Raw genomic sequence first — 27,544 nt, forward strand, 5'->3', positions numbered from 1 at the left:
AGGCCCCTGCCTGTAGAGTGTCCAAAGCTTTGGGGTCCATCTGTCGAAGATTTGAAAGGAATAGAGATCCCCATCTTGCATAATTTGGCCAATCTAGAGCAAAGAACTCAATAACATAGGGAAGGATTTTAATGTTGTTAGTGTGCACTGCTCTCTGCAGTTCCTGGTGTACTCTGCTGATTAAGTATACCTAGAGTGCCCAGTATGCTGCTGTGCTACCATGTTGACCATTTATGAGACTTTGGAAAAATTCCTCATAATTCCTCAACAGGTCTTTGAAGAGAGCAGTTGCAACAAGTTCTACCGGTTGTAGAACTTGCTTTTCAAGAAATGTGTAAGAGATCCAGTGGCCAGGATTCCAGCTTCAGTTAATAAGTATTCAATTCCAGAGTCTGCATTAAATGTTCCAATGGCTGCATATAAAGCCATCTCTAAATGGAAATTCCCCAATAGTATTATCTGGTTGTCAAATAATGGACGTTGTAGAGCTTGAATGGAAAATGCTTTCAAAGCAACAGCCAGATCATAAGAAACTATGGCATAGTCTTGGTTCATATCCTTTGCAACTTTAACTGCTCTATCCATGGTTTCCTGTACAACATCATTTCTTATTGGTGGTTATGAGATCGGGTCCATGTATGCAACAACAGTTTTTGGGAGGTTGTCAGTAATACATTTTTACCTAGGGTTTGAGGTAGGGTTGCTGTCAGGGTCAAAGACCCACCCTAAATGGCTGTTACTGTCCATTTAGTGTGCAGGAGACTCCAAAGGACTAACTGAGACCATTTCCAGCCTTGCCGATGGTCACATGAATAAATGTCATTTTTACCCCGGGTTTGAGGTAGGGTTGCTGTCAGGGTCAAAGCCCCACCTTAACTGGCTGTCATTGTCCATTTAGTGTGTAAGGGACTCCAAAGGACTAATTGAGACCATCTCCAGTCTTGCCACTTTTCACATGAATAAATGTCATTTTTTCCTTAAGGATGGGGCTTGCTGTCAGAGGCAACGCCCCACCAAAAGTTACTGTCATTCTGCATTTAGTAGTCATGAGACTCCTGCCCACCATTCTAGACTAGTTTTAGCCTTGCTGAAGTTCACATGAATAAATGTAATTTTTCACCCCCGCCCCCCTACTATGAGGTATTTGGGGGTCTTAGCCCCAGCTCTGCCCCGGCAGCAATACAGAAATCCATTATATGAGGGTCAGGCATGATATTGATAATGTTGAATCTTTTGCTGTCTTTCACATGAATAAATGCTCTGGGCTCCTGGTCTAATATGGAGGACGACACATTGCAGCGAGGGGAAGACCTACCACGACCCTCGTGGCCGAAGGTGTCAGAATCTGGCACCTCTCAGACAATACCCAAATTAGAATTGCTAGCCTTGCAATTAGGGTTTAGGTTTAGGGAAACAATTTAAAGGAACTTCTAGGGATCCAATACATCTTCATTTGGACAGACAGCAAGGTAGCTATGGCCTGGGTAGACAGTCGGGAGGGAAACAAAAGCACTTTTTGTTTTCTCCAGCAGGAATGTGACATCGAACTCAGGTACATCCCCACCAGCTGTAATCCAGTCGACATCCTGACATGAGGCTCCACCCTTAGGGAATTGAGTGATAACCAACTGTGGCATACAGGACCGGCCATCCTAAACCAGACTGACAGAGCTGACCCACCTGTGAGTGTTGATGAATCATCAACTACAGACCGAATACAACTAGTAGCAGGACTTCAAGAATTGAGAGATGAAGGGAAGTGCCGAGATCTGGAGATAGAGGGAAGTAAGGTTGATTTTGTAATGTTGATGGGATTTATGAAGTGTATCTTGAAGTTTGCACGCTGCAAGGCTGATTCCTTTTTTAAACTTGCCTATATGGAGCAACGACACTATCTGCCTACAGTCTGTGATAGATTGGAGAACGGGATAAGGGTACCCCCAACACTGATAATTTCATTATTCAACTAGGATTAGTAATGAGGGAAGGAGTTGTGTACACCTGCAGTAGAGTCAATGTTACTGGAATAAATATGTGAATTGATTTTGTTACCTTTAAAGGGGAAATTAGTACTGATGTATCTTAAACACCTTCATGTTGTATCTTAAACACCTTCATGTAATGATGTATCTTAAACACCTTCATGAATAAGGACCCTTTATGCCAGGAGTGTTGGAGTCCTGGATTGAGGGCCACACCCAAACAAGTAGTAGGGGGATGTAGGGTATGCATCATCGCCTTCATATCTCTTCTTAGCCATCCACTGCCTACTCCCCTCCCAGCTGATAGAATGTGCCTTGTTCGCCCATTCATGAACGTAGGGGCCAACCACACCGGACCCATGGCAGTCAAAGGGGGGGCAGGGTACCTCCTCATTACATGCATGACCAGTCATGCAGTGTATCTAGACTACTGTAGCAGCTTGGATGCCACCATATTCATACTGATACTGAGACAATTCTTTGATACCCACAGAGTGTCTTGCAATATATATGTATATATATATATATATATATATATATATAGATAGAGAGAGAGAGAGAGAGAGAGAGAGAGAGAGAGATATATATATATATATATATATATATATATATATAATAGATGTATATCTATATATATATATATATATATATATATATATATCTATGTATAGTACAATATATAATATTATATATATATATATTATAATATATATATATATATCTAGATATATATTGCAAACGAACACTCTGTGGGTATCAAAGAATTGTCTCAGTATCAGTATGAATATGGTGGCATCCAAGCTGCTACAGTAGTCTAGATACACTGCATGACTGGTCATGCATGTAATGAGGAGGTACCCTGCCCCCCTTTGACTACCTCCTCATTACATGCATGACCAGTCATGCAGTGTATCTAGACTACTGTAGCAGCTTGGATACCACCATATTCATACTGATACTGAGACAATTATTTGATACCCACAGAGTGTCTTGCAATATATATGTATATATATATATAGATATATATATATATATATCTATATATATCTATATATATATATATATATATATATATATGATATATATATATATATATATATATATATATATATATATATATATATATATATATATATATATCTATATAGATATATCTAGAATATATTATATATAGATATATAATATAATAGATTAGATATATCTATATATATATATATATATATAATATATATATATATATATATATAAGATATCATATATATATACTGTATATACATAGATATATATATATATATATATATATATATATATATAGATATATAGATATATATATTATATCTATATATATATATATACATATATATTGCAAGACACTCTGTGGGTATCAAAGAATTGTCTCAGTATCAGTATGAATAAGGCTATATGCAATCGAAACCAACCAAAGACTAAAGAAGGTGGGATACAAGTGGGAACGCTCTCTTTGACAAGTATCAGACGGGAATAAGAAGGCTAAGCAGTCTATCTTACCTACAGCCACAATAACCCTGAGGGGTAGAAGAGGTCGCATTGTGCGAGAGAGAGGGTTTATGGATACCTGTGCCGAGAGATTATTTATAAAGAGAGTGGCTCTTGAAGGACTCCATTATAAGAGTAAGGCAGCTGAAAACATAGCATTGAGAGGTTATTTGACTTCAAAACCAGTCAAAGAGTATGAAATGGTTAACATGTTGTACCTCACAGGGGTAGATTGATTTGTATGGACTGTATAATGGTAGATGAGCTACGAGAATTTACAAAGAAATTCGAGATTAAGAAGAATTGAAGGCCGATGTGCAAAACGAACATCAGCTTGGCTGATAAAGATTTCGATCTACCCATAGAACAAAAATCAGCTATAGAGTTGTTGATAGGGGTTGACAATGTGTACAACATACTACATCGAGGGTTTAGGAAATTTGAGAATTTAGTAATGCTGCCAGCCATATTTGGGTATGTTTTAACAGGAACCTATAGCTCTTCTCCCACCAAGGACTCATGTTTCTATTTTAAAACTGGCAGTGGAAACAGACGAGATAATTATTACTGAATGGGCTACTCATTTGAAGGAACCACAGGAAGATCTTGAAACTTTATGGAGTTTACACCACTTAGGTATTAACTGTAGTAGGATAACAGAATAGGAAAGGAATGTATTAGAGAACTTTGAGAGTACTATAACCTATTCTGAAGATGACAGACTGTGTGTTGTGCTATTGCCTTGGAAAGGCAATTAACCCCCAACTTTGGGTTGGCTTTAAATAGACTAATGCAACGGTGTGCTGAGTTTCAGAAGGATGCCCGGTATCTAAGACATTATCAGAAAATCCTCAAGGATCAGGAGGATAAGGAGTTCATATATTTCAAGATGGATGAAGTCTCTAATAATTTAGCTCATCATGGGTTAAGCTTGAATGATTGTTTGTGGACAGGACCCCATATAATAGCTGACCTACTCAAAGTTCTACTGCAGTTTAGAACAAAATCATTTGCCAATATTGGTGACATGGAGAAGGTATTTTTAATGGTGCAACTAAGAGAAGAGGATAGAAACTATACAAGATTTTTTTGGTTGGAAGATCCAATGGACCCTACCAATAGATTGTTAGTGTATAGGTTTTGAGTTGTTTTATTTGCAGCTATAAGGTATAGATTGCGAGATACCTTGACATTACATCCTGTGAAGATAAATAAGTCCAGTCAGACTAAAAGGGAAGTGTGAATAACAGTTGCACAAATTTACGATCCATTATGAGTACTTCTACCTGTTATTATTAGGGCAAGGATATACTTGCAGAATTTGTGAAAGCAACAATTGGATTGGGATGATCAACTCCCAGACCCATTACAGAAGCAATGGGTTGAGTTATCCAAAGACTTGGAGAAATGTCTTGATATTTCCTTTCTTAGGAAAACTAGCCTAGGAAAGCGGGGACTCCTTACACATATTCTGCGATGCCAGTGAAATGGCTTTTGGCTGTGTAGCATACAAAGTTAAGAATGAAAACTCTTATTTAATTATAGCGAAGGCAAGAGTGACACCCATTAAAGAACTGAATGCTCCAAAACTTGAATTGATGGCATTGTTGCTGGCAGCAAGAATGGCCAAATTTTTAAAAGAATCCTTTGAGAAGGATGAGTTTGTAGAACTGTTCATTTAGTCGGACTGTAAAGTCACCCTAATTTGGCTAGTATTGAAAAATGTTCTACCTGTATTTGTGAGAAATATGTACTTACGGATGATAATTCCCTTTGGCCAATAGATAGGTCATGGGTGGATGAATCACTTGTATGGGGTAAGAAAGAGAACATTTTGTTCAATACTGTAAGGGACATACTGAATGGTAATACTCACTTGCTGAATTGGGAGAGATTCAGCAATGTCAAAAAGGTCTATAGGACCACAGCATGGATCCTGTGATTTTTTAATAATTGTAGGAGTTTGGCCAATCTGAAATTAACTGGTGAAACCGACCTTGGAAGAACTCCAAGAGACAAAGAAGACTATTGTCCTCATGCAAAAGGAATTTTTCCAAAAGGAACACGAAGGTTTGATGAAGGGGTTAAGAAAACCAAAACTGCCTCTCATACAACAGTTGAATCTTTAGCTAAAACAGCTAAATTTCCTATACTATTGCCGAAGAGTTACCATGTTTCTTGAATAATTATTAAAGAACATCATGATGCTAACCCTCATATGGGTGTAAATGCAACTGTGGCGAGTGTCAGGCTAGTTCTGGATCCCACAAATTAGACAGTTAACTAAAAAGTATATTACACCATTGTGTTATTTGTATGAGAACGCAAGGAAGGCCATATAGGCCCAATGTGATTCCTCCATTACCTGACTTCAGGGTGCAATGTAAGCAACCTTTTAATACCATAACCGTGGATTACACTGGTGCATTATGGGTTAAGGGAAATGGACAGAGCCCTAAGAAGGTATATCATTCTATTTGCATGCCCACCACCAGAGGCATACATGTGGAACTACATGATAAACAGTCCTTTGACTCGTTCCTCATGAGTTTTAGAAAATTCTGAAACAGAAGAGGTTTCCCTGCACTCTTGTTGAGTGACAATGCCGCCACATTTGTGTCAGCACCAGAATATCTGAGAATCATGTCGGAGAATCCCAGGGTAAAGGACCATCTGTTGGAGGTACAGTATAATTGAAAGTTCATTCCACCGAGAGCACCATGGTTTAGTGCTATATAGGAAAGGCTAATAGGACTTCTGAAGTCATGCCTAAGAAATATAATATGCCGGGCCTTACTCAGTTTTGAAGAACTGACTTGTGTGTTAGTGGAGCTGGAAGGAATCATTAATGATAGACCATTAAGTTACACACCCAGGGACTTGAATCAGTTGTAAATTTTTACCCCTAACCATTGGATGCTTAGAAGAAAGCGTAAGTCCTTCCCAAGAGAAGCAGTAAATTGGGAAGGGATCTCTGGTGACCCTACCTATGGACGGAGAGAGTCCACCGAGAAAATATTCTTATATGTGTCCAGATTGTGCGACAACCTATGGAAAAGATGGGAGAGGGAGTATTTGACAATCCTAAGAGAAACCCATCGAGTAGGAACGATGCTTAGCTCTTGATAAAGGGGAAGTGGTCCTCATTCATGATGAGGGGCAAAGGAGCAAGTGGAAGTTAGGCATAGTGGTTAAGTTACATACAGGGCGAGACAAGGTCCCAAGAGTGGCTACTTTAAGAACGGTTCACAGTCAGCTCATAAGACCTGGAATTGAATTATACCCCTAAAACTGTCAATTGTATGAAGATAAGTATACAAAAAAGGGCTGTGAACTTATCAAGTGAACAAATAAGTGAAAATGTTGTGAGTGCCCTTGGATATGGTTTATCTATCTTTATATCGAATAGACCTTCTGTGTTGATGATGGCATCATCCGTAAGTAAATACGAAAAATATAGTAATCTTCTTCAAAATCATGTTGACATAATTAAAGGTATTGTTTATGGAGCTGCCAAAGTTAGCCATGAAAATAACCTCCCTGCCAACTATAAGAAAAGTTTGACTGATCTTAAAAAGACAATACAATTCGCATCCCAAAAGCTGATAAGTCAAATAGTATAGTAATTTTAGATAAAGCTGACTACATATCACGCATGCAAGTCTTACTGAATTATGATACAACTTGCAAAAAACTAACAAAATTCCCCTTGATCAAGTAAAAAGAATTCAATAACACAGTGAAAAAAATCCTTAAAGATAAAAAAGAACTGATAAGTCAATTGTCAGTCAAATTTCCTTTGTTACCTTACTTGTACGAATTAGTAAATACGCACAAAGAAAATAATCATATGCGGCCTATTATTAGTACTGTTGGCTCAATATCATAAAAACAAATTAAACAAAATCACTTTGTGGCCCACTGATAGATTCGTTAGTTTTGATGTTTTACTCAAGGCCTTATAGATTCTATTTTAGAGTATCTTAGTAACAAACTAGCCCAGCATGAATTACCTCTACCTGTATGTCATATTATTTCACTCACTAGGTTTTGCATTTGAATAAGGAATTCTTTGAAAAATGCTATTCATCTCATATCAATTATATTCCTTTAAAATGGTATAGATAATTGCTGACAACATTTTAGCTGATTTCCTGCTGGTATTGATGAAAATGATTTACTCTCTAATTTGAATAACCAGGTACCATCAATTAAGTTTACTTTGGAATTGGAAAAAGACACTTGATTCCCTTTCTTAGATGTTTTAATGCATAGAGTACCATTTCAATGGAAATTCAGTATCTATAAGTAACTTATGTCCATTTTTATTTAGGTCACCATCTTAATATCAAAATATCAATTTTTTCCTCTATGTTTTTACGAGCATTGCACATTGTCAGTCCCCAATATTAGGATCAAGATATTGAATACATAAGAAAAATAGGGACAGATTTACCTTTCACATATATTAGATATTTTCTATACTAAAGCCCACACAAAGTTTTATAGTGTAAGCAACATGGAGAAAGATACTTCTAAGAACATTCTTAGCTTGCCTTATTTTAGCAGTTTTGAAACCATAATCATTGTTAAAATCTTTTAAAGTCAACCTCTTTTTTTCTTATAATAACACTAAAAGGAATGCTAATATAAAATAACCCCAAGGAAAGCAACAACATAATATATAAAATTCTATGTTTGGATTGCTCCTCATTTTATATCAGCCAATCTAGCAAGGATTTAGAAGTAAGAATTAAACAGCATAAGTATTCTGTCAAAACTGGGCAAACATCCAATGTAATACTCATTCATTTAAGTGAAAACGACCACAGAATAAAATGGAATGGCAGTTCAATAATTGCAAAATCAAAAGATGCCTTGTCATGAAAGCATTTAGAATCTGATATTATACTTCCAATTGTCATTTTAATATTAGATTTGGCTTGTTTAATCTTGACCCTTGTATAAGTAACATGTTAATGAATGATCTTAAAGATAAAATCACAGACTTAATTACAAATTAGTTACCTTATAGTTACTTTCTTTGTATTTGTATATTTAATATATTTTTTGTGAATAAGTTTACCTAGCAAAAAAGGTTTTATTGTTTAACAAAATGAAATTTTGTGTGCGGTCAGTTACTGCCCTTCATAATCTCTTAATTGTCTTGTCCCTGCTTCTGAGCAGTTGGACTTAACCTTTTGTAAATCTCTTAAATTGTACCCCTGTTTTGGGAAGGTTACTAATTCTCCAGGTGGGTTGGATTCTAGGTACATGTTTTACTTTATAATCCCTATCTGTCATTTGTACGACCTTTCTTTGTAAACTTATCTTCATATAATTGTCAGCCTGCTAAGGAAAGGATATTGAGTCGAAAGGCCTCACAGTACTCCGTTTCACTTTCCTTTTTGGCTTTTGCCTTTATTTATATATTCATCACATTCAATTTTTTTGTGATTCAGTTATACATATATATATATATATATATATAGTCATATATATATATATATATATATATATATGTATAAATATATATACATATATAAGCGAATCCCACAGGAAAATGATAGTCAGAAATCCAAGCGCCTTCGTCTTTACTCAGACATTGTCAAGGAGTTAATGAAGTACAATTGGAGAGAAAGGTCTCAGGTACAAAACAAGATCAAGAATACTGGATGGTTAATTGTCAAAAGGGTAAAAATTAAAAGAGATAATCCAGTATTATCGGATATCACACGGTCACAAACCTAACCGAAATAACAAAGTACCTTTACAGTCCAAAACATGTAAAAACTGAATATATTAATTTTGTTGCTTATATTTATCTACAACTTTTTTCATAATGAAAGCATCAAGTTTAAATAAACCAAGACTTAAATTTAGAACATTTCTATTATTTGACTTGATGAAACAAGATTCAATGATATTCCTTTTAACTGTGTCATTACATGGGATAAAGGCTCTTGCTTGACTCCAGTTAATAGGATGGTCTAAATCTCTCCTATGTACGAATAATGCATTCGATAACCCTATCAGACCAATCATCAGTTCAGTGGGCTCAGTTATGTATAATTTATCTAAATGGCTTGTAAAAATTCTTACTCCTTTGGTAAGAAACATTTCTAACACGAATGTTAAAAACAATGTTGATTCTATAAACAAACTGAATAGTTTAAATTTGAATTTTGATTTTAATATGGTTAGTTTTGATGTTGTCTCTTTATTTACAAAAGTGCCTGTAGATGACTTACTTGAATATTTGGAGGAGGAATTAGAACGTCATGACATTCCCTTAAGTGTAGCAAACCTCATTAGTCTCATAAGGTTTTGTATCAAAGATAGTAAATTTTGTTTTAATGGGGAATTTTTTGTACAAAAGTTTGGCATGGATATGGGTAATCCCTTATCTCCTGTCCTTAGCAATATTTACATGGAATTTTTTGAGACAAAACTCTTACCAAGAATTTTGCCCCAAAAAGTTATTTGGTTTAGATATGTGGATGATATCTTCTGTATTTGGCCAGTTCACGAAAATCTCCAGGAATTCCTTAATAATCTCAATAATTTAGTCCCTTCTATAAAAATTTACTGTAGAGGAAGAAAGAAATTGTAATTTGAATTTTTTTTATGTAACTGTCCATAGAAATGATAGAAATTTCACCTTTTCAGTCTTTCGAAAATCAACTAACATTGCCTCTTTTGTTCATTACTAATCCAATCACCATCAAAATGTTAAATTCTCTGTTTTTTCTGGGATGTTCCTAAGGGCTTTACGTGTCTGTAGCCCACAGTTTATTGACGCTGAAATTAAAACTATTTATGATATTGCATTGAAACTTAAATACCCAAGGACTTTTATAGATGTGGCATGGAAAAGAGCTAGAAAAACATTTTATTCAACTAATGACAAACTTGAATTTAGTAAGCATAACATTCTAAAATTACCCTATGATGAAAGGTTTTTAGATATTCCTAGAATTTTAAAGCTTTTTAACATAAATGTTGTTTTCTGTAATATTTATGTCAAGAGTTTAATAATAAAAAATTCTCCTAAAGATCTTCCAGGCTGCATATATGAAATTTCTTGCAAAATGTGTGATAAAGTCTATTACGGACAGACCGGTAAATCTCTTTCACAACGTCTCAAACAACATCAATATTCTGTGAGAACTGGGCAAATATCGAATGCATTATTCGTACATATGAGAGATTTAGACCATCCTATTAACTGGAGTCAAGCAAGCAAGAGCCTTAATCCCATGTAATGACACAGTTAAAATGAATATCATTGAATCTTGTTTCATCAAGTCAAATAATAGAAATGTTCTAAATTTAAGTCTTGGTTTATTTAAACTTGATGCTTTCATTATGAAAAAAGTTGTAGATAAACATAAGCAACAAAATTAATATATTCAGTTTTTACATGTTTTGGACTGTAAAGGTACTTTGTAATTTCGGTTAGGTTTCTGACCGTTTGATATCTGATAATCCTGGATTATCTCTTAATTTTTACCCCTTTGACAATTAACCATCTGGTATTCTTGATCTTGTTTTGTACCTGAGACCTTTCTCTCCAATTGTACTTTATTAACTCCTTGACAATGTCTGAGTAAAGACGAAAGCGCTTGGATTTCTGACTATCATTTTCCTGTGGGATTCGCTTATTTATGAAGTCACGTGCATCTAAAGTGATTTTGATTTTTTAAGCATATATATATATATATATATATATATATATATGTGTGTGTGTGTGTGTGTGTGTGTGTGTGTGTGTGTGTGTATATGTGTGTGTGTGTGTGTGTGTGTATAACTGAATCACGAAAATTTGGAAAATGATGAATATAAAAGTGTTTGGAATGCCCCTCTTTTTATATAGGCCAACCGAGCAAGGATTTTAAAAAAAAGAATTAAACAGCATAAGTATTCTGTTAAAACTGAGCAAACATCCGCTGCAAAATTCATTCATTTAAATATAAACTGTCACGGGATAAATTGGACTTAGTCCAGTAATCACTAGATCAAAAGACGTCTTTGCAAGAAATCTTTTGAATCCCCAGTTATACAACATACTTCCAAAAACAATTTTAACCTTAGCTCTGGCTTGTATTATTTGGACCCTTCTATAAGTCAAATGTTTAAGGGCTGTTTTACACTAGAATTCACAGCACTTTCCATAAGTCTCCCCTGTCAGCATATGCCTACCCACTTGGGTGATGAAACGTGCTGCACAGTGCATATTGCCTCTACACTACATTATTTCCCTAACAGCCACGATGAGCAGTGACGAGGAGGAATTTGCCTGTGTTGCCGTTGCTGTAGCACAAAAGTATGATCAAATGCACAATTGTGATAAGAAAAGAAGGATATCGACAAATGATTGGCTTCTACAGCGAAGGAACAAAGGAAGTTCAGGAAAAATCTTCAAAGAACTTTCTGGAGAACGGACTATTTTCGAAAAATACTTCAATAATGAAGGTGAAATACCATGGCAATGACAAGTTGTATGGCTGCAAAATTAAGTGATAACTTTTCATTAAAAGGAAATAACGTACATCTCAATTCTAACATGATTTCAACTTTGCATTCCATAAACATAGATAATGCTGATAATACACTATCAAAAAACGAATCTTTTCTCCTTACCATTCCATGGCGATACAGTAAAATAGAGCACTGGAAGACAGCTGAGTCGTTGTCAGTGGAGTGGTCAGGCTTCAGCCATCAAGCTTGGCTTGACGAGTTGGTGGTGCTGCTTGAGTCTTGATGAGAAGTCCACTAATGTAAAACAGCCTTAAGAATGACCTCAGAGATAAAATCACTGACTTAATTACAAATTAGTCACCTTAAAGATAGTTTCTTTGTATCGGTATGTTTATTATGTTTTGTAAAAATTTTCACTTTGTGAGAGAAAAAAATTTATTATTTAACAAAATGAGATTGATTGAATTGCAGTTTTTTAACAATTTCTGGTCAGTCACCGCCCTGTATAATCTTTTAATTGTCTTCTCCCTACTTCCGAGCAGTTGGACTCAATCTTTTGTAAACCTCTTAAATTGTAACCCCTTTCATATTTACGTATATCAGTCTGCTTAATAAATAACAAGAAGTCGAAAGGCCTGGCAGCGGCACTCCATTGTTTCACTTTCCTTCGTGGCTTTTGCCTTTATTTACATACATTATCCATGCACGTATGTATGTATGTATGTATATTTAAATATATATAATATATATATATATATATATATATTACGTATTCATACATACATACATGACATACATACAACATACATACATACATACATACATAAACATACATACATACATACATACAATACATACATTATGTAAATAAAGGCAAAAGCCACGAACGAAAATGTAACAATGGAGCACCGCTACAAGGCACAATGAAGATTTAACTAGTTGATTAGGGCCATATATGTTTCGCAAAATCAGATTGCTTTTTCAAGGTTGGAGATGACTCAAATAAGAATAAAAAAGGGAAAAAGGAAAGTTCCTGAAATATAATATCTTTATATATAAAAAAGATCAGGGACAAATACCATTAGGCCTACCCGAACCAAGCTAAAGAGTGACTAGTAAAAATTTAAAACGGTAAAAGGAGAGAGATCAGCTTACTAGAAAAGAGCGCAATAGAATCAAACAAGCAGTTAAGCAACCAGGGAACACCAGTTTTTTTATCAAGACTCCAATGTTTGAGTGTAGGCGATGACCTAATAATCTTTAGGGTCAATATATGACCTACATTGTAGAGAATGGTAAAGTATATTCGATACTTTGGGTCTGGGCAGCGTGCAACCGGTCTAACTCTAACTTCCTGATGAGAACAGATCACTTTCAACAATCGCTTTGTTCATCCAACGTAAGTTCCCATTACGCACCTGGGCTGGGACGAGTCTCTCTATAAACACTGTTGGAAGTCAAAGACGGGCCAAGGTTATCCTTGAATCTGAAAAAAGACCCCAGAGTTAGAAGACTTTGTGGTGCTAATTATAAGTTAACCTCAGGTATTTCTCTACTAAATAAATCAACGACCTTCTTAAAAAAACTCTTGTTAAGGAAATAAGGGAACTCCGCGTATATACACAATTTAGGAAAGTTATGTACTAATTTTTGCTCTTTTTTGAGTAAAGCCGTTCCATTAGTGAGCTATAAAAATATTTTGTAAGCAAACAGTTTTATTTTTAAAGAAAGTCACCAAGAACTTGATTTTCTTATGGAAGGTCCCACAGGAAGTAATTGTCCTGCAGAGTAGAATAGATATTGTTTAAATCTCAAGTTAAAATGACAGGAACTATAAAAATTCGTGCTCAGACCTGTATATAGATATATATATATATATATATATATATATATTATATCTAATATATATATATTATATATATACAGGTCTGAGCACGAATTTTTATAGTGTATATATATGTATATATACTATATATATACATATATATATATATATATATATATATATATATATATATATATATATATATATATATATATATATATATATATATATATATATATATATATATATATATATATATATATATATATATATATGCTTGTATGAAAACATTGAATATTTCTAGTCACGCCTAAATCTGAAACGGAAGGGAGTTTTTGAGTTTCTTTCTCAACAGTAAACCTAATGCTATTGTGCTAGGGATTAATAAACTCAAGAAACATATTCGAATGAAAATCATGTCTAAAAACCACAAACGTATCATCAAGGAATCGTCTATAAAATAAGGACAAGTGGACGCCCCAATGTCATACCTGCCACCACCTGTTTGTAGGAACAACCGTCGAAGCCAAAGGTCGTGTCCCGCAAGACAAAGTTCAAAAGTTGTTTAAAAAGGATTTTGTTAAAATTGTTAAAAAGCCTTCTTAAGAAAGAGATTTTCTAAAAAATTTTTTTTTTTGTCTCTCCTATCGAAACACTGGAAAACAGAGACTCAACGTCGAAACTGGCCATAGAAAAGGAATGAAATGTAACAGAGATTAGGCCAAAGGCCAATGGGACCTATAAGGTAATTTAGCGCTGGAAAGGAAATTGAGAGTAGGAGGAAAACCTCATAGTTGCACTATGGAATAATGGTACGAGAGTTGGATAACAAGATGGAAGAAAGATATGAATGGAGTTACAGTAAAAGGAATGAATGGGGTTGCACCACCTAGGGGCCGAAAGGACGCTGCAAAAAAAAAAAAAAAAAAAAAAAAACTTCAGTAATGCCTACAGTGCACCGCGTGAAGTGCATTGACATCACTAACCCCTTACGGGGTGGCCATAGAAAAGTTGGAGTCCTATTATGAAATCTCGTTTTTAAAACCCAAAGAATTCTTTAAGGAGTATGAATTTGTAGTAAAGGGTTCAAGAAGAGGGACCAAATACTTTCCTAACTTGTAAGCGCCAGTATTTACAGCAAACAGTATCGGTCTTAGTGGAATATTTTCTTTGGGAATCTTTGGTAGACTATATAATCCAATATGATGACCCTGTTACAAACAAATTTTGAAAAGTAATGTCATCTATAACTCTTTTCTGTTTGAGGTGCCTGAGGAATCCATTAATCTGTCTTCAGTCTTTATAACATCATAAAAGTTTGAGGTTTCAGTTTTATGAGATTTCGTTATATCACCTAAAATCTTATTTATGTAATCTAATTCATCTTGGATCACTGTCTGGGTACGTAATCACTATGCTGTCATCCTTGGCCAAGTCATTAAGTAATTGTAAATCTTCCTTCCTGAAAAAAAGGCGCCCACTTGCTTCTAAGATTAAGATTACTATTTTCGTATCTGTCATTTGTTTTTTGTATTTATGGAACTTTGCAACTCCTATGACCTTCCTTTTTTGTTATTCTTATTTGCGTCATTTCCAGTCTTGAAAATGCAATCTGGTATTGCAAAAAGTCGTCGGCCTAATAAGCTTGCTAAATCTTCATGATGCCTTTTCTTCGATATCCCTGTTATGGTTAGTCTTGAGCCTGCTGCTCATATATATATATATATATATATATATATATATATATATATATATATATATATATATATATATATATATATTTATATATATATATAATATATAAAGTGAAAACGATGTAGGGTACAGTACAGTATCATCATTAGTACTACGGATACAAACGTTTCTAGTTTCTCCTGCTCTTCTAGAGACATTTTTTTTACTTCTCTCGCTTTTCTATTAATTTCTCATAACATAGAATATTTTCCCTCACATTTCTTGCCATTTTCGAACTCCTCTCGGTGTTTGGATCTTTATCTTCTAAGATCTGAAGTCCTTCCTTGATCTTATTCAGTGCATCTTTCACCTTTTTTGTCATCAACCGTTTCTTTGGCTGTTCATTTACTATTTCGATGAGGTTCTTAATGTCCTTATGATGAACGTCAGTGAAGCCTACTGTTTTCAAATTGGACAGAGTTTCATTGTTTGCCAATTCCACATTCTCCTCGATGCTGGAGCCAGTGAAGTCGTGCACTAACTGGGAACACAGTTCCTTCCACACGCCATTCAAAAAACGCCTAGGAATCTCTTCCCAAGCCGACTTTATGAAGCCAATAGCAGCATTGATGATGAACGCCTTCCAACAATCGTACAGAGAATTTTTTCTTCTATTCACCTCCTCAACCAGGTATTTTACAGCTATACGGAGGTAATACGACTTAAAAGTCTTGATGATTCCCTGGTCGAAGGGCTGCAATAAAGATGTAGTGTTTGCAGCGAGGAATAAGATCCTGACGTTGTCAGAAGGAGCTTCCCTTCTAGGTTGGTGTCTTGGAGCAATGCCAAGAACAATGAGAATCTTGAATGCTAAACCTTCTCTCTCGCAGTAACACTTGAGTTCACAGTCTAAATCAAAGAAGTAGTCATTGATGATTTTTTCAGTAATCCTGGCCTCAGGGTTGGAGTACCAATAACACGAAAGGAGAGCATTTGCACAGGCCTGAAAAAATGCGGAGTGTTCGTTATGGTTAATTTCATGGAAATATGCAACTATGGTGGTGTAGGCAAATTTTGTTTTCCTTTCTTCACAAGCCCGTTTGTGGCACATTCCCGACCTGAGTGCAGTCGTGCGTGCGTTCCCAAGTTAGCTCAAATGTCCGTCATTTTACCGAGCCTCCCAGACCTCCAAATTGAACCTCACCCGACGTAACAAAACACACCCAAAAGTTAATCTGAAAACTTAATTTTATATTCCATGACTCATTACTGTTTCATTGGATATCGTGATTCTAATTGTATATAACAGTAGGATGTTTTGATGAGAAATGAGTGAAATTATAATGGTTTTAAAATAAGATTTGAATGTGCGTATCATCACAGTCGTCGCTAGACATCACCGTAACACTCAATTGGTTAACTAACCTACACCCATGATCTCTGCTTCAGTGACGTCATGAATAGCAATTGTCATCAAACACAAGCATAATTTTGTCAAATTGCTATTAATATGAAGTTCCTCATGGCAAGATACAGACCACCATGGTGATTTTTTCTTCCTTTCTTTCTTTCTTTCTTTCTTTCCCGTTTGACTTGCATGTGTGATTTTTTTATTTTGGTTGATTATCTTGTAGAAATACGTATTGACATAATGCCACGTATGATAATAGAAAAGTAACAAATGAATTTGCTAGACATATCAACCTATTCTAGACCCTTTTTCGAAATAATTTTTTTAACCAGTGAAAACTAGAAACCTATGTGCTAAGTTTGCGATGGGAATGCCTAACTGAACGCACCCAGGGCGGGGACTCGCACGGACGCACTAAAACCTTTCCAAATGTAGATGAATCTGTGTTGCTCATGAAATGGAAAACAAGATTATGCTACCGCAATAATGCGTTTTAATGTAAACCCCCAGAATTCTAACAGATATTTTCTTATATATGTTATAATTCACTAGTAAATATTCCCCTTTTTGGTAACAGGCAGGAACTAAAATCAACGATTCTGCTAAAAACAAAATTGGTCTGGCATGGCTGTTCGACCCCAATAACAATATTAATAACTAATAATTATACTAAAACCCCATAACAATATTAACTAAAAATACAATAGTAATGATTAATAACAATAGTAAAGCAGACCCTACGAAGATTTGAATATTCCTTGTGAGACGTAAACTAAAATCAAGGTTTCAGAGATAATTCAAGGGACATATTATAGTGTAACTTATATTCTTACCATCGATCCAAGTGGATTTTCGGAGTGATACACCAGGGCAGGTTTAAGTCTGTAGTCTCCCTCAGCATTAGCGCCCAAGAGGAGAGTGAGCCCGTCCTTCTCAGAAATAAAGGTCCTGCCAGGGAGTTTTTTCCAATAAAGAATCGTCTCGCTTATATTGAAAACTTGCTTGGCCGTGTAACCTCCTTCCTTAATGATGGCATCCAGGTCAGCTTTAGAACTGATAGATTTTGACGACTGTCCCCTATTGTAATCATCCTCCACATGTACCTTTTGCTGAACAGTCAGCGTCTTCCTGCTCCTCTTGGCGGTACTGCTGCTGCTGCTGCTGTCAGTAGAGGTGGATGGACGTTTGGACTCCATAGCGACTGACGCGTGTGATGAAAATCCGGGGAATGTTTTGCTAAGTTAAACCAGAGCGTTTCCTTTGTTGACAAGTGTGTGTGAGATAAGACTGTGTGGTTGCAAGTGACATGCTACACAGCTCGGGGTTCACGCCGCCAAGCGGTACCTTGGGCAGTTACACTCATGCTCACTCACTTTCGTGTCATTTCAGTCTATTTTATTCCAAATCTTATTTAGCCTGCCACTACTAACGCTACTAAATATGAGTATTTGCTTGTGATCTAAAGTTTGCCTCGGCATGAGTCTTAACTTGGAATTTCGGGCAGCTCTCTGGGCAAGATCCCGTACTGGCATAGCGCCAGCTTAATCATGAACTGCAGTAACTTAACTTTGAATTGTTTGAATAGTTTCATAGCACAAATGCAACTAATCGACCAAATAAAGGAAAATCTGCGAAAAATCATTGACACTACTGTACAGCCGACGAAGTTGAAAAAACTTATGTTTGTTGGGCAAACTTGGTAAATATATTCTTTTTGGCCAATTTTTCAAGATGTTTAACTTTTCGGATAAATTAATTGAAAGTTAAAGATTAAAGATTTAATTCTCTTATTGACTAATTACGGCTTTATTTTTTCAATGATGAGTAGCCTTGACATTGTATGATCTCTACTAAGTGCTCCCCCTAGAAGTGAATTACAATCGCAAAGAAATAAATGAGGTAAAACACCATTTATGGCAATATATAGAGCCAGAACACTTCCATCATGGCATAAATCAACTTCGGTTATGATCAGTAATTTCAATGACAACAATTATAATTACTGTTATCTCTGCACTTGTGTGACGGTTATCTCTCTCTCTCTCTCTCTCTCTCTCTCTCTCTCTCTCTCTCTCTCTCTCTCTCTCTCTCTCTTCCAAGCTCAAGAGGGCCAAAATAGCACAGATTATGTTAAGGTTATTTCAACAAACAATCAAGCAACATCAAACTCATGGACTTGCAACAACGGAACGAATATCGGCAACGCCGCAGCCCCGACTGTTTAAAAACCAAAGGTCTGAGCTGTCGGGTTTTCCATTCAACATTTCGTAGTCCAACTCTGTCCGGGAAGAAGAAACCTAAGCAAAAACCTCAAGAAAAGCGCTCAGTCCTCTCTCTCACTTCAAAGAGCAGGATTGCGGTCGTTTCGTAACATAAGCAGGAGTAGTGATAATGGAGTAATGATTGACATGCAATTTATAAACGTGGAACTTCCATCGAGAATCTGTGGCCCATATCATTTATCTTGATTTTCAAGCCTTGACAATATTTTAGTAATTTTCCCATTTCCCGAACACAACACTTTACTGTTTATGTCACGATTAACTTTATATGTATTTTCCCCATCTTCTATTCTACATCATCCTCATTTTTAGTTATAGTCTTACATTGTTAAATATTTAAGAATTGAAGAATTAAACAATATTCCTTAGAATAACAAACGTAGTTCATATATCCCTTGTGGCTTTTGTCTCGTTTTTTTTTCCATTGCCTATTTTTATATCTAAAAGCAAATTTACTTCCTAACATTACCTTTCCTATTATGGGGATGATTTAACCAAATAAAAATCTTAATCCACTTTAAGGAATTAAATTATATATTTTTATTAAGCCAAAATCGAAATAGAAAATTCAGTGTTTTTTCTTTTCTCTTCTTTTTTCTTTTATTGTCCTTGTTTTTGTGTCATACAGCAAAAGTTTCGCATCCTGATAATTTTCCACTTTACTCATCATTATGAAGTCAAACCGTCTGATTACGGACTGAATTGTTATCATTTCATGGTAGTCATACTTATGCACAAATTTCTCTCTCTCTCTCTCTCTCTCTCTCTCTCTCTCTCTCCTCTCTCTCTCTCTCTTCGAGTCTTTAAAAGGGATCACTGACATTTTTCTAGATTATTCCAGTCAGACAGTGTGTACACTACTCTGTTGCTTCTACTGATCTTCACCGTTGTTACAGTTTTTCTTAGATATTCCGTGATTTTTATAATTGAAAAGTTTAATGATGTTTCACTTTCGGTATACATACAATAACAACCGAGAAGTGGGTAGAACAGTATGCAACTTCATTAATCACTAATAATTAAAACAAAGTAAAACCTTACCGGATCGAGTTAACAAACCCTACATATCTCCATTTACATTCAAACCTATTGCAGGCTTCCACATCCTGCACAATATAAGTATTATATTCCTGAAAATCCTTTGTGTTCAGCAAATACAGTTTTCCACTTCAGAGGGTATACACACCATTCTTCAAATGATGTAAAAAAAATCTTTTTATTCTGTATTTCTTATTTTCCTTCTTAGGGCTTACACAACAGAAGGAGTTTAACGAACATATAGACATACTGGTAATTTTCTTATCAGTATATTACAGGGTATAATGTATTTTGGTTTCCCAGGCATAGCAGGGACCCCAGAACAGATTTAATCATCAATCACTATGATTCGCACTTTGGTAGTTTAAATTTATCATTCCTGAAAACCCCCTCCACAAAATGGGTTTGTACTACAGAGTATACTCCTGGGATTATCAGCTATTTACTATAAATGCAGCAGCAGGTTGCCTTAATCTTTATCTTTTGATAAATATGGCAAATTCTTGCCAAAGATTATTTACAGCGTAATAGTTAATATAAACGTTGACGTCAAATGAATATTTAAACTGTTACTTCTGCAAAAGCTATGCCAAAGGTTTTAGTTAAAAATTCGCCGATGATTATTGTAATATCTCCATTATAACTTATTTTATTTTCTGTACTAACAACCAGTGGAAAACATTGTAGTACTGACAAGAAACAGATGTAGTGAAACTGAATGTAGTCATTTATGGATCGGAATCAAATATAACGACTTACTTGATTCAGCAAAACCTTGATGCATTGATTCAATAATCTTTAACATTCTATTTTTATTCGATACGTCCCACCAAGACATTGATAGCGTGTTGTAGGCCAATCACATTATGCAATCATCTTCATAAACACAGATTCGGTCTTTAGTCCCCTTTTACCCTTGCTCTCTCTTTTCAGCCCCGAGCTGCGAACGCTTTGAAACATTCTCCTTTACAGCGGTTCTAACTAATCCATCAGCTATGGAGGGCGGGGGGCGGGGCGGGGGGGAGGGCGTGGGGCGGGAAGAGCCCGTGTGCAAAAAATGTAACCTCAGCTACTCACTGGGATTTTGAAATAGACTACTTCCCTCAACAAAAAATCAGGGGTAACATTTTCTCGACGGGGCAGTAAGTGAGGAAATGGCCCCTATTTGTGGTTTTGCTGCTAATTTTCCGAAGGTGATAATTACATGTAAAATACATACAAAAGCTTATAACCTCACTATATTTCATTAGAAAAAGACAAATTTTCCATTCAAATTATTCGGCTTGATGAGCTGCTTCAAAAAATATAGGTTTTGTTTTGATTGGGTCAGTAACAAGGTCACTCAAGGTCAAAAGGTCACAAAAATCAGGGTAAAGTGAAAATCTGATATATGACTCAACTAATCCTTTTAATGCAGAACAAACTGATATTCTAGCCCACATAAGGTTCAAATCCATTAATATGATTCAAATCAAGATATCGATATCAGTAAACTATTGATTAGAGTCATGAATTAGTAACAGGACAAAATGGAATTGGGTCGACCTTCAATTTGATGTCTTTTTATGACGACTTGTGCATGGTTCTTATTGTAGTATTAGCCTGTGTTGCTGATACCTAAATGGAGATGCTAAACTCATTATTTGTCCATACTTTTCTTTTATTATTCAAAACTTTATTGTCAATTTTGGCATTTTCACTGTTTCTAAGATGCTCATAGTTCATGAGATATCTGTTAGTGCACTGTTTGTGGCCATATAAGTCGGCACCAAATACTTCAATGTCTTGAATATCACAAGTTCTGGTGTAAACATCATCCTGCATGAGCACGGTTGCTTCAAGAAATTTAAATGCACTATTAGATTCAGATATTCTATATTTATCATAGTGTCCTTGATGCTTTACAAACCCACAGATAACACATTTCTTACTAGATTTCACTCAGAGGTGACGGAAGGAAATAGATATAACAGAAAAGTTATTAAAAGAAGATAACGCTAAGAAAAACTATTCCATTATATATATGTACGTATGATATTATAACTCTGACGAAGAAATTTACAAAGCATCGTGAAAAACGGTTCTTAAATAAAAACGAGAGCAATTTTTTTAAGAGGTACAAGAGAATAAAGATAAATTAAAACTTAATCAGAGTGAAACCCAAAGTAGTTAATATTTTCAAAAAGGACGGAAAGAGAATGAATATTTGAATAAGGAAACAATCGGATGAAAATAGAAAATGTTTTTGCAGAATCATTTCGCAAACATCGAAGCAAGTCCCAAGTAGTATATTGAACTAAAACTGTCAAACATAAACAAACTGATGTAAAACGGTAGCAACAGAGAGAACCAATCCAGAAATATATGTGTAAGAAAATGTGATAAAGGAAATAATTGGAAAAAATGCTGCAGATATGTCAAGTTATACGAAGAGCACAACAGGAGCAATATGGGAAAATGTGGATAATTGGAAAATGAGGGATAAGTATAAACGGCTGCCTGACTAGAAACTACCTGCCTACCGCAAATGAATGATAAAGATTGCCACACATTAGCTCTTTATAGAATTTTAAAAATTGAAGATACGTCCCACCAAAAGAACACTTTCCATTCCCTCTTTATTCATTTCTTGCATCCGATTCAGTTATGCATTCTAAACGCCCAGCCTCTGTGTTAAGTTAATAATTGTTCGATTCAGAAGTTTGGACTCGGCAAATTTTTTATTGCCGAAAGCATTTATAAACATCCGCGGATTGAAATGGCAATATTTTGCATTGCTACGTGTTGAGTCGACCAAATTAGACGTGGCATGCGCTCACCAGGTGAGAAAGAAGGTAGGAAATGACCGTCAGATGTTTAGTTCTCGAAGTGGTCCTGTCCTGTGATGAACTACTTTTGTGAACGTTGTGACCCCGTAAAACACAAAGCAGAACCGTCTCTTTCGGTGGTGAGCTCAAGGCCATTCTCGGATATTCGAATTAGAAATGAAAAGTTAAGGAGCTGATTTCCATTTCGCTTTTGGCACCTGTTCCAGTTCACGGAGGAAGGAATTCGGTACAGTCGACCGAATATTGTTATCAAGTGATGGAGACGAGATTCCGACAGGCACCACACGTCACGTCTGGCTTCTCACGTCGAGAAAGGACCCGACAGAATCCCTGGTGCCCGTCCCTGCAGCAGCCTCCGCTTCCTCATCCCGCATCCTTAGGGGCAGGTGGGCAGATGGCACCACATCCGAAGACCCAGAACTTGACCACAACGGCATCACCAGACATATTTCCGCTTGGGCTGTATCATCAGCGGCCTATTTTCCTGATGCCGGCGCCCAGAGCAGGCCCTTCCTTCCTGTGCCCACCCGTTCCTCAACCTTACTTCTCCGATGCGTCTTTCTCTGTTGGATACCGCATTCCTCCAACTGTGGAACCGGGTGACCTTTATGGGTAAGTGGGAAAGCATTACCCTCTAAATGTCATCTCTTTTCATAAAAATTATGAATACTCAAAACTCTTGACAGTAATCAAGGAAGGTTTCAGCGAATGTAAATTAAAGAAAAATAACAATGCCATAAGGAAACGATACAGTTGACAGTTTATCTAATCAGTTTTACCTCCCTATGGCATAAATGACTTCCTTTTGTTGCCACTAATACGAAAAATAAAAAATACGTTCAGCTAAGATTGATTATATATATAAAGCTCACAGATGTCTTACAAGAGTTTCTTCTTACAAACGATTAACATACCTAATAAACAAAAAGCAGATCAGGAAAATACCAATTTGTTGTTCATCTTAGTCTTTCTAGCTATTTTAACAGTCGTTTTTCTCCTTTATTTTTAAATGAATTCATAAGTCGAATCAGCATTGAAAGAATTCCTGTACTATCGTCTTCTTTATGGTTTAATCAAATTCTTATGTGAATCTGCTTTTGAAATAAATTTATTCTGCCCTAAGCCTTGTTACATTTTAACAAATACTGTCATCTACTTTCCTTATCGAAAGCAATCTTAAATGCTTAGCTCATAATAAATGTTTAGTTCAATTAAAGCAGCTACAATTGGATTTTAATACTGGTAAGGGTATTCAATAAGAACAGCAAACCTGTACGTGGAATCCTTAATTTACTTTGCCGTTAAGGGAAAGTATCATACATATATGCATATAATATATAAATATATAGGTATGTGTATATATGCATGTGCATATTCATGTTACTTGCAAGACAAAAGAGATGATAGTGTCCAAGCATACAGGAGGAATGATAATGTAGTCGAGTATAAAGAGAACGAGGAAAATTTCAAGTAAAACGAAGGTGGGAGAAAGGGTGAACGAATTTCTAAAGGGAAGTGAACGTAAAAGCGAACGTTAATGAGCTAATGAATATCAGAATAAATTATTCAAATGGAGGAATGCTATATTAAGTGATTGCTGTCTTGGGTCGACTAGTATTTCCGCTTCCTTTATTTTTTCTTTCTCTTTTTTTACGAAAAATAGATGTGAATGGTGGCGCAAGTGATTGTTCAGGGAGTAAGGAGGGCAATTAAGGGCTAAAGAATGTAAAATCACCATGAGTTGATGGGGCTGCGAGCAAGATGCTACTTTGCACTGCTGATAGAATGCCTCAGTGGCTCTAAAGGGATTGTAAGGTTCTGAGGGATTGGATGAGGGGACTATATTAGACTAGGCTGGAAAATTCATAGGAGCAGAATGTTATTTTGTTAACAAACGGACGGTTTGCGGTGGGATTTTGATTGACCGAGCAAGACAAATGAAGGAATAATTAGATATGAGAAGACCAGTGGAAGTTTTGACCAGGAAAGAAAGAGTGCAAATGAAGTATTTTTTGATGAATGGGAATTTGAAGTTTAGAAGCAAAGGTAATACGACGTTTGAGGATGAAGGGAAGAACATGGTGAATCTGCTAAGATTAACTGTTGGCAGAATATAATCTATATATATATATATATATATATATATATATATATATATATATATATATATGCATATATATATATATATATATATATATATATATATATATATATATATATATATATATATATATATATATATATATATATATATATATATATATATATATATATATATATATATATATATATATATATATATATGTATATATATATATATATATATATATATATATATATATATATATATATGTCATACCACATTACCGTGATTCATATACACACATCGAGCTACAAATGTCCTTTAATATCTAATTCGCTCTACTTCAGAATTAATATATTTTCATTTATGCTTAACCGATGGGGAATTTTTTAGGCGATAATAGAATTGCCGGCTCCCTAGTGCGAACCCATGAAACCATACAAATCCAGGACGTCAGTGAAGCTTTTACTGACCGCACAACCGCAAGAGGCTGTAAGTTTATGCTGTCTCTCACCCTCAAATACCTTTCGCGCTCAGGTATTGTTTGATTTGGAAACAGCATCAACCCACTTCGACCTCGGTAGTGTTGTAGTGATTTTGACAGCACGTAGCCATTAAATAAGTCATATCACATTACCGTGATTTATATACATACATTGAGCTACAAATGTCCTTTAATATCTAATTCGCTCTACCTCGGAATTAATATATTTTCATATATGCTTAACCGAAGGGGAATTTTTTAGGCGATAATAGAATTGCCAGCTACCGGGCGCGAACCCATGAAACCATACAAATCCTGGACGTCAGTGAAGCTTTTACCGACCCCACCACCGCAAGAGGCTATAAGTTTATGCCGTCTCACACCCTCAAATACCTTTTGCGCTCAGGTATTCGTTGATTTGGAAACAGCATCAACCCACTTCGACCTCGGTAGTGTTGTAGTGCTTTTGACAACACGTAGCCATTATATGAGTCATATCGCATTACCGTGATTCATATACATACATCGAGCTACAAATGTCCTTTAATATCTAATTCACTCTACCTTGGAATTTATATATTTTCATATATGCTTAACCGAAGGTAGAGCGAATTAGATATTAAAGGACATTTGTTGCTCAATGTATGGATATGAATCACGGTAATGTGATATGACTCATATAATGGCTACATGCTGTCAAAAGCACTACAACACTACCGAGGTCGAGTTGGGTTGATGCTGTCTCAAAATCAACGAATACCTGAGCGTGAAAGGTATTTGAGGGACGGCATAAACTTATAGCCTCTTGCGGTGGTGGGGTGTGTAAAAGCTTCACTGACGTCCGGGATTTGTATGGTTTATCGGGTTCACGCCAGGGAGCCGACAATTCTCTTATCGCCTAAAAAATTCCCCTTCGGTTAAGCATTTATGAAAATATATTAATTCCGAGGGAGAGCGAATTAGATATTAAAGGATATTTGTAGCTCGAAGTATATATATATATATATATATTGTTAAAAGCTTTTAATGTCAACCTTGTTTCTTCCTATAATAACACACTAAAAAGAATGTTAATAAAAAATGGCCCCAGAGAAAGCAACAACATAATATTTAAAATTCCATGTATGGATTGTCCCTCATTCTATCTCGGACAGTCGAGCAAGGGCTTAGAAGTAAGGCTAAGCCAGCATAAATACTCTGTAAAAACTGGGCAAAAATCTAATGCATTATTTATTCATTTAAGTGAAAACAACCACCGAATTAATTGGATTGACAGTTCAGTAATTGCACGGTCAAGAGATGTCTTATCACGAAATCTTTTAGAATCTGCTTTAATACAACTTACTTTTCATTGTAATTTCAATGTTAGTCGTGGCCTTTTTCATTTAGACCCTTGTATCTGTAACATGTTTAAGAATGACCTCAAATATATATTACTGACTTAAATAAAAATCAGTTGCCTTTGAGAGTTATTAAAAATTTTATTGTAATGATGTCTGTCATGTTTTGTGAATATGGTTTTGTTTACCAGGTTCCGTATAGCTGTCACCTATAATCCTTTAATTGTCTGGAGATTGTATCTGAGATGATTGTCTTAAACCTTTAATTGCACCCTTTGTTTATGCTTGTTTGGGAAGGTTTCTTATCTTCCAGGTGTGTCGGATTCTAGGCACTAATCCTTTTATAATCCCTATCTGTCTCGTTAGTTTACGAAACCTTCTTGTATTGTCTTTTCTCTGTATTTTTGTCAGGATCTGCTTCAGTAAAGGGCTTTTAAGCCGAAAGATCTCGCAGACTCCTTCGTTTATTTTTCCTTCGTGGCATTTATCTTTATTTATGGATTTATCACGTTCCTAACTTTCGTGATTCTGTTATACATATATATATATATATAAATATATATATATATATATATATATATATATATATAATATATATATA

General features: G+C 35.5%; 3 protein-coding genes across 5 annotated transcripts in view; 1 reads left to right on the top strand and 2 right to left on the bottom strand.

The window, feature by feature from the left end:
* Window positions 1-27,544, bottom strand: part of LOC135206192 (tigger transposable element-derived protein 1-like) — a 197,270-nt gene that overhangs the window by 7,443 nt on the left and 162,283 nt on the right. The window lies entirely within an intron of this gene.
* On the bottom strand, window positions 14,427-18,194 carry LOC135206204 (tigger transposable element-derived protein 1-like). Its single transcript, XM_064237541.1, has 2 exons — window positions 17,722-18,194; window positions 14,427-16,480 (listed from the first exon to the last, which is right to left on the bottom strand). The coding sequence occupies exons 1-2, from the start codon at window positions 18,082-18,084 to the stop codon at window positions 15,701-15,703; spliced, it is 1,143 nt and encodes a 380-aa protein (XP_064093611.1). The 5' UTR covers window positions 18,085-18,194; the 3' UTR covers window positions 14,427-15,700.
* Window positions 23,000-27,544, top strand: part of LOC135206175 (receptor-transporting protein 3-like) — a 42,382-nt gene continuing 37,837 nt past the window's right edge. Inside the window, exon 1 of one of the 3 annotated variants that reach the window (XM_064237493.1) lies at window positions 23,000-23,648. In XM_064237493.1, the coding sequence (XP_064093563.1) occupies window positions 23,293-23,648 (356 nt within the window). In that variant the 5' untranslated portion in view covers window positions 23,000-23,292. The remainder of the gene's footprint in view (window positions 23,649-27,544) is intronic. The other 2 variants (XM_064237483.1, XM_064237473.1) reach the window with 2 other exon arrangements.

Source organism: Macrobrachium nipponense, chromosome 11 (genome assembly GCF_015104395.2).
Source record: "Macrobrachium nipponense isolate FS-2020 chromosome 11, ASM1510439v2, whole genome shotgun sequence".
In the NCBI taxonomy this organism is placed as follows: Eukaryota; Metazoa; Arthropoda; class Malacostraca; order Decapoda; family Palaemonidae; genus Macrobrachium; species Macrobrachium nipponense.

Coding starts and splice junctions, on each gene's coding strand:
- LOC135206204 (XM_064237541.1), bottom strand. CDS start 18,084: ATGGAGTCCAAACGTCCATCCACCTCTACTGACAGCAGCAGCAGCAGC. Junction 16,481..17,721: donor AAAATCCACTTGGATCGATG/GTAAGAATATAA, acceptor GCATTTTTTCAG/GCCTGTGCAAATGCTCTCCT.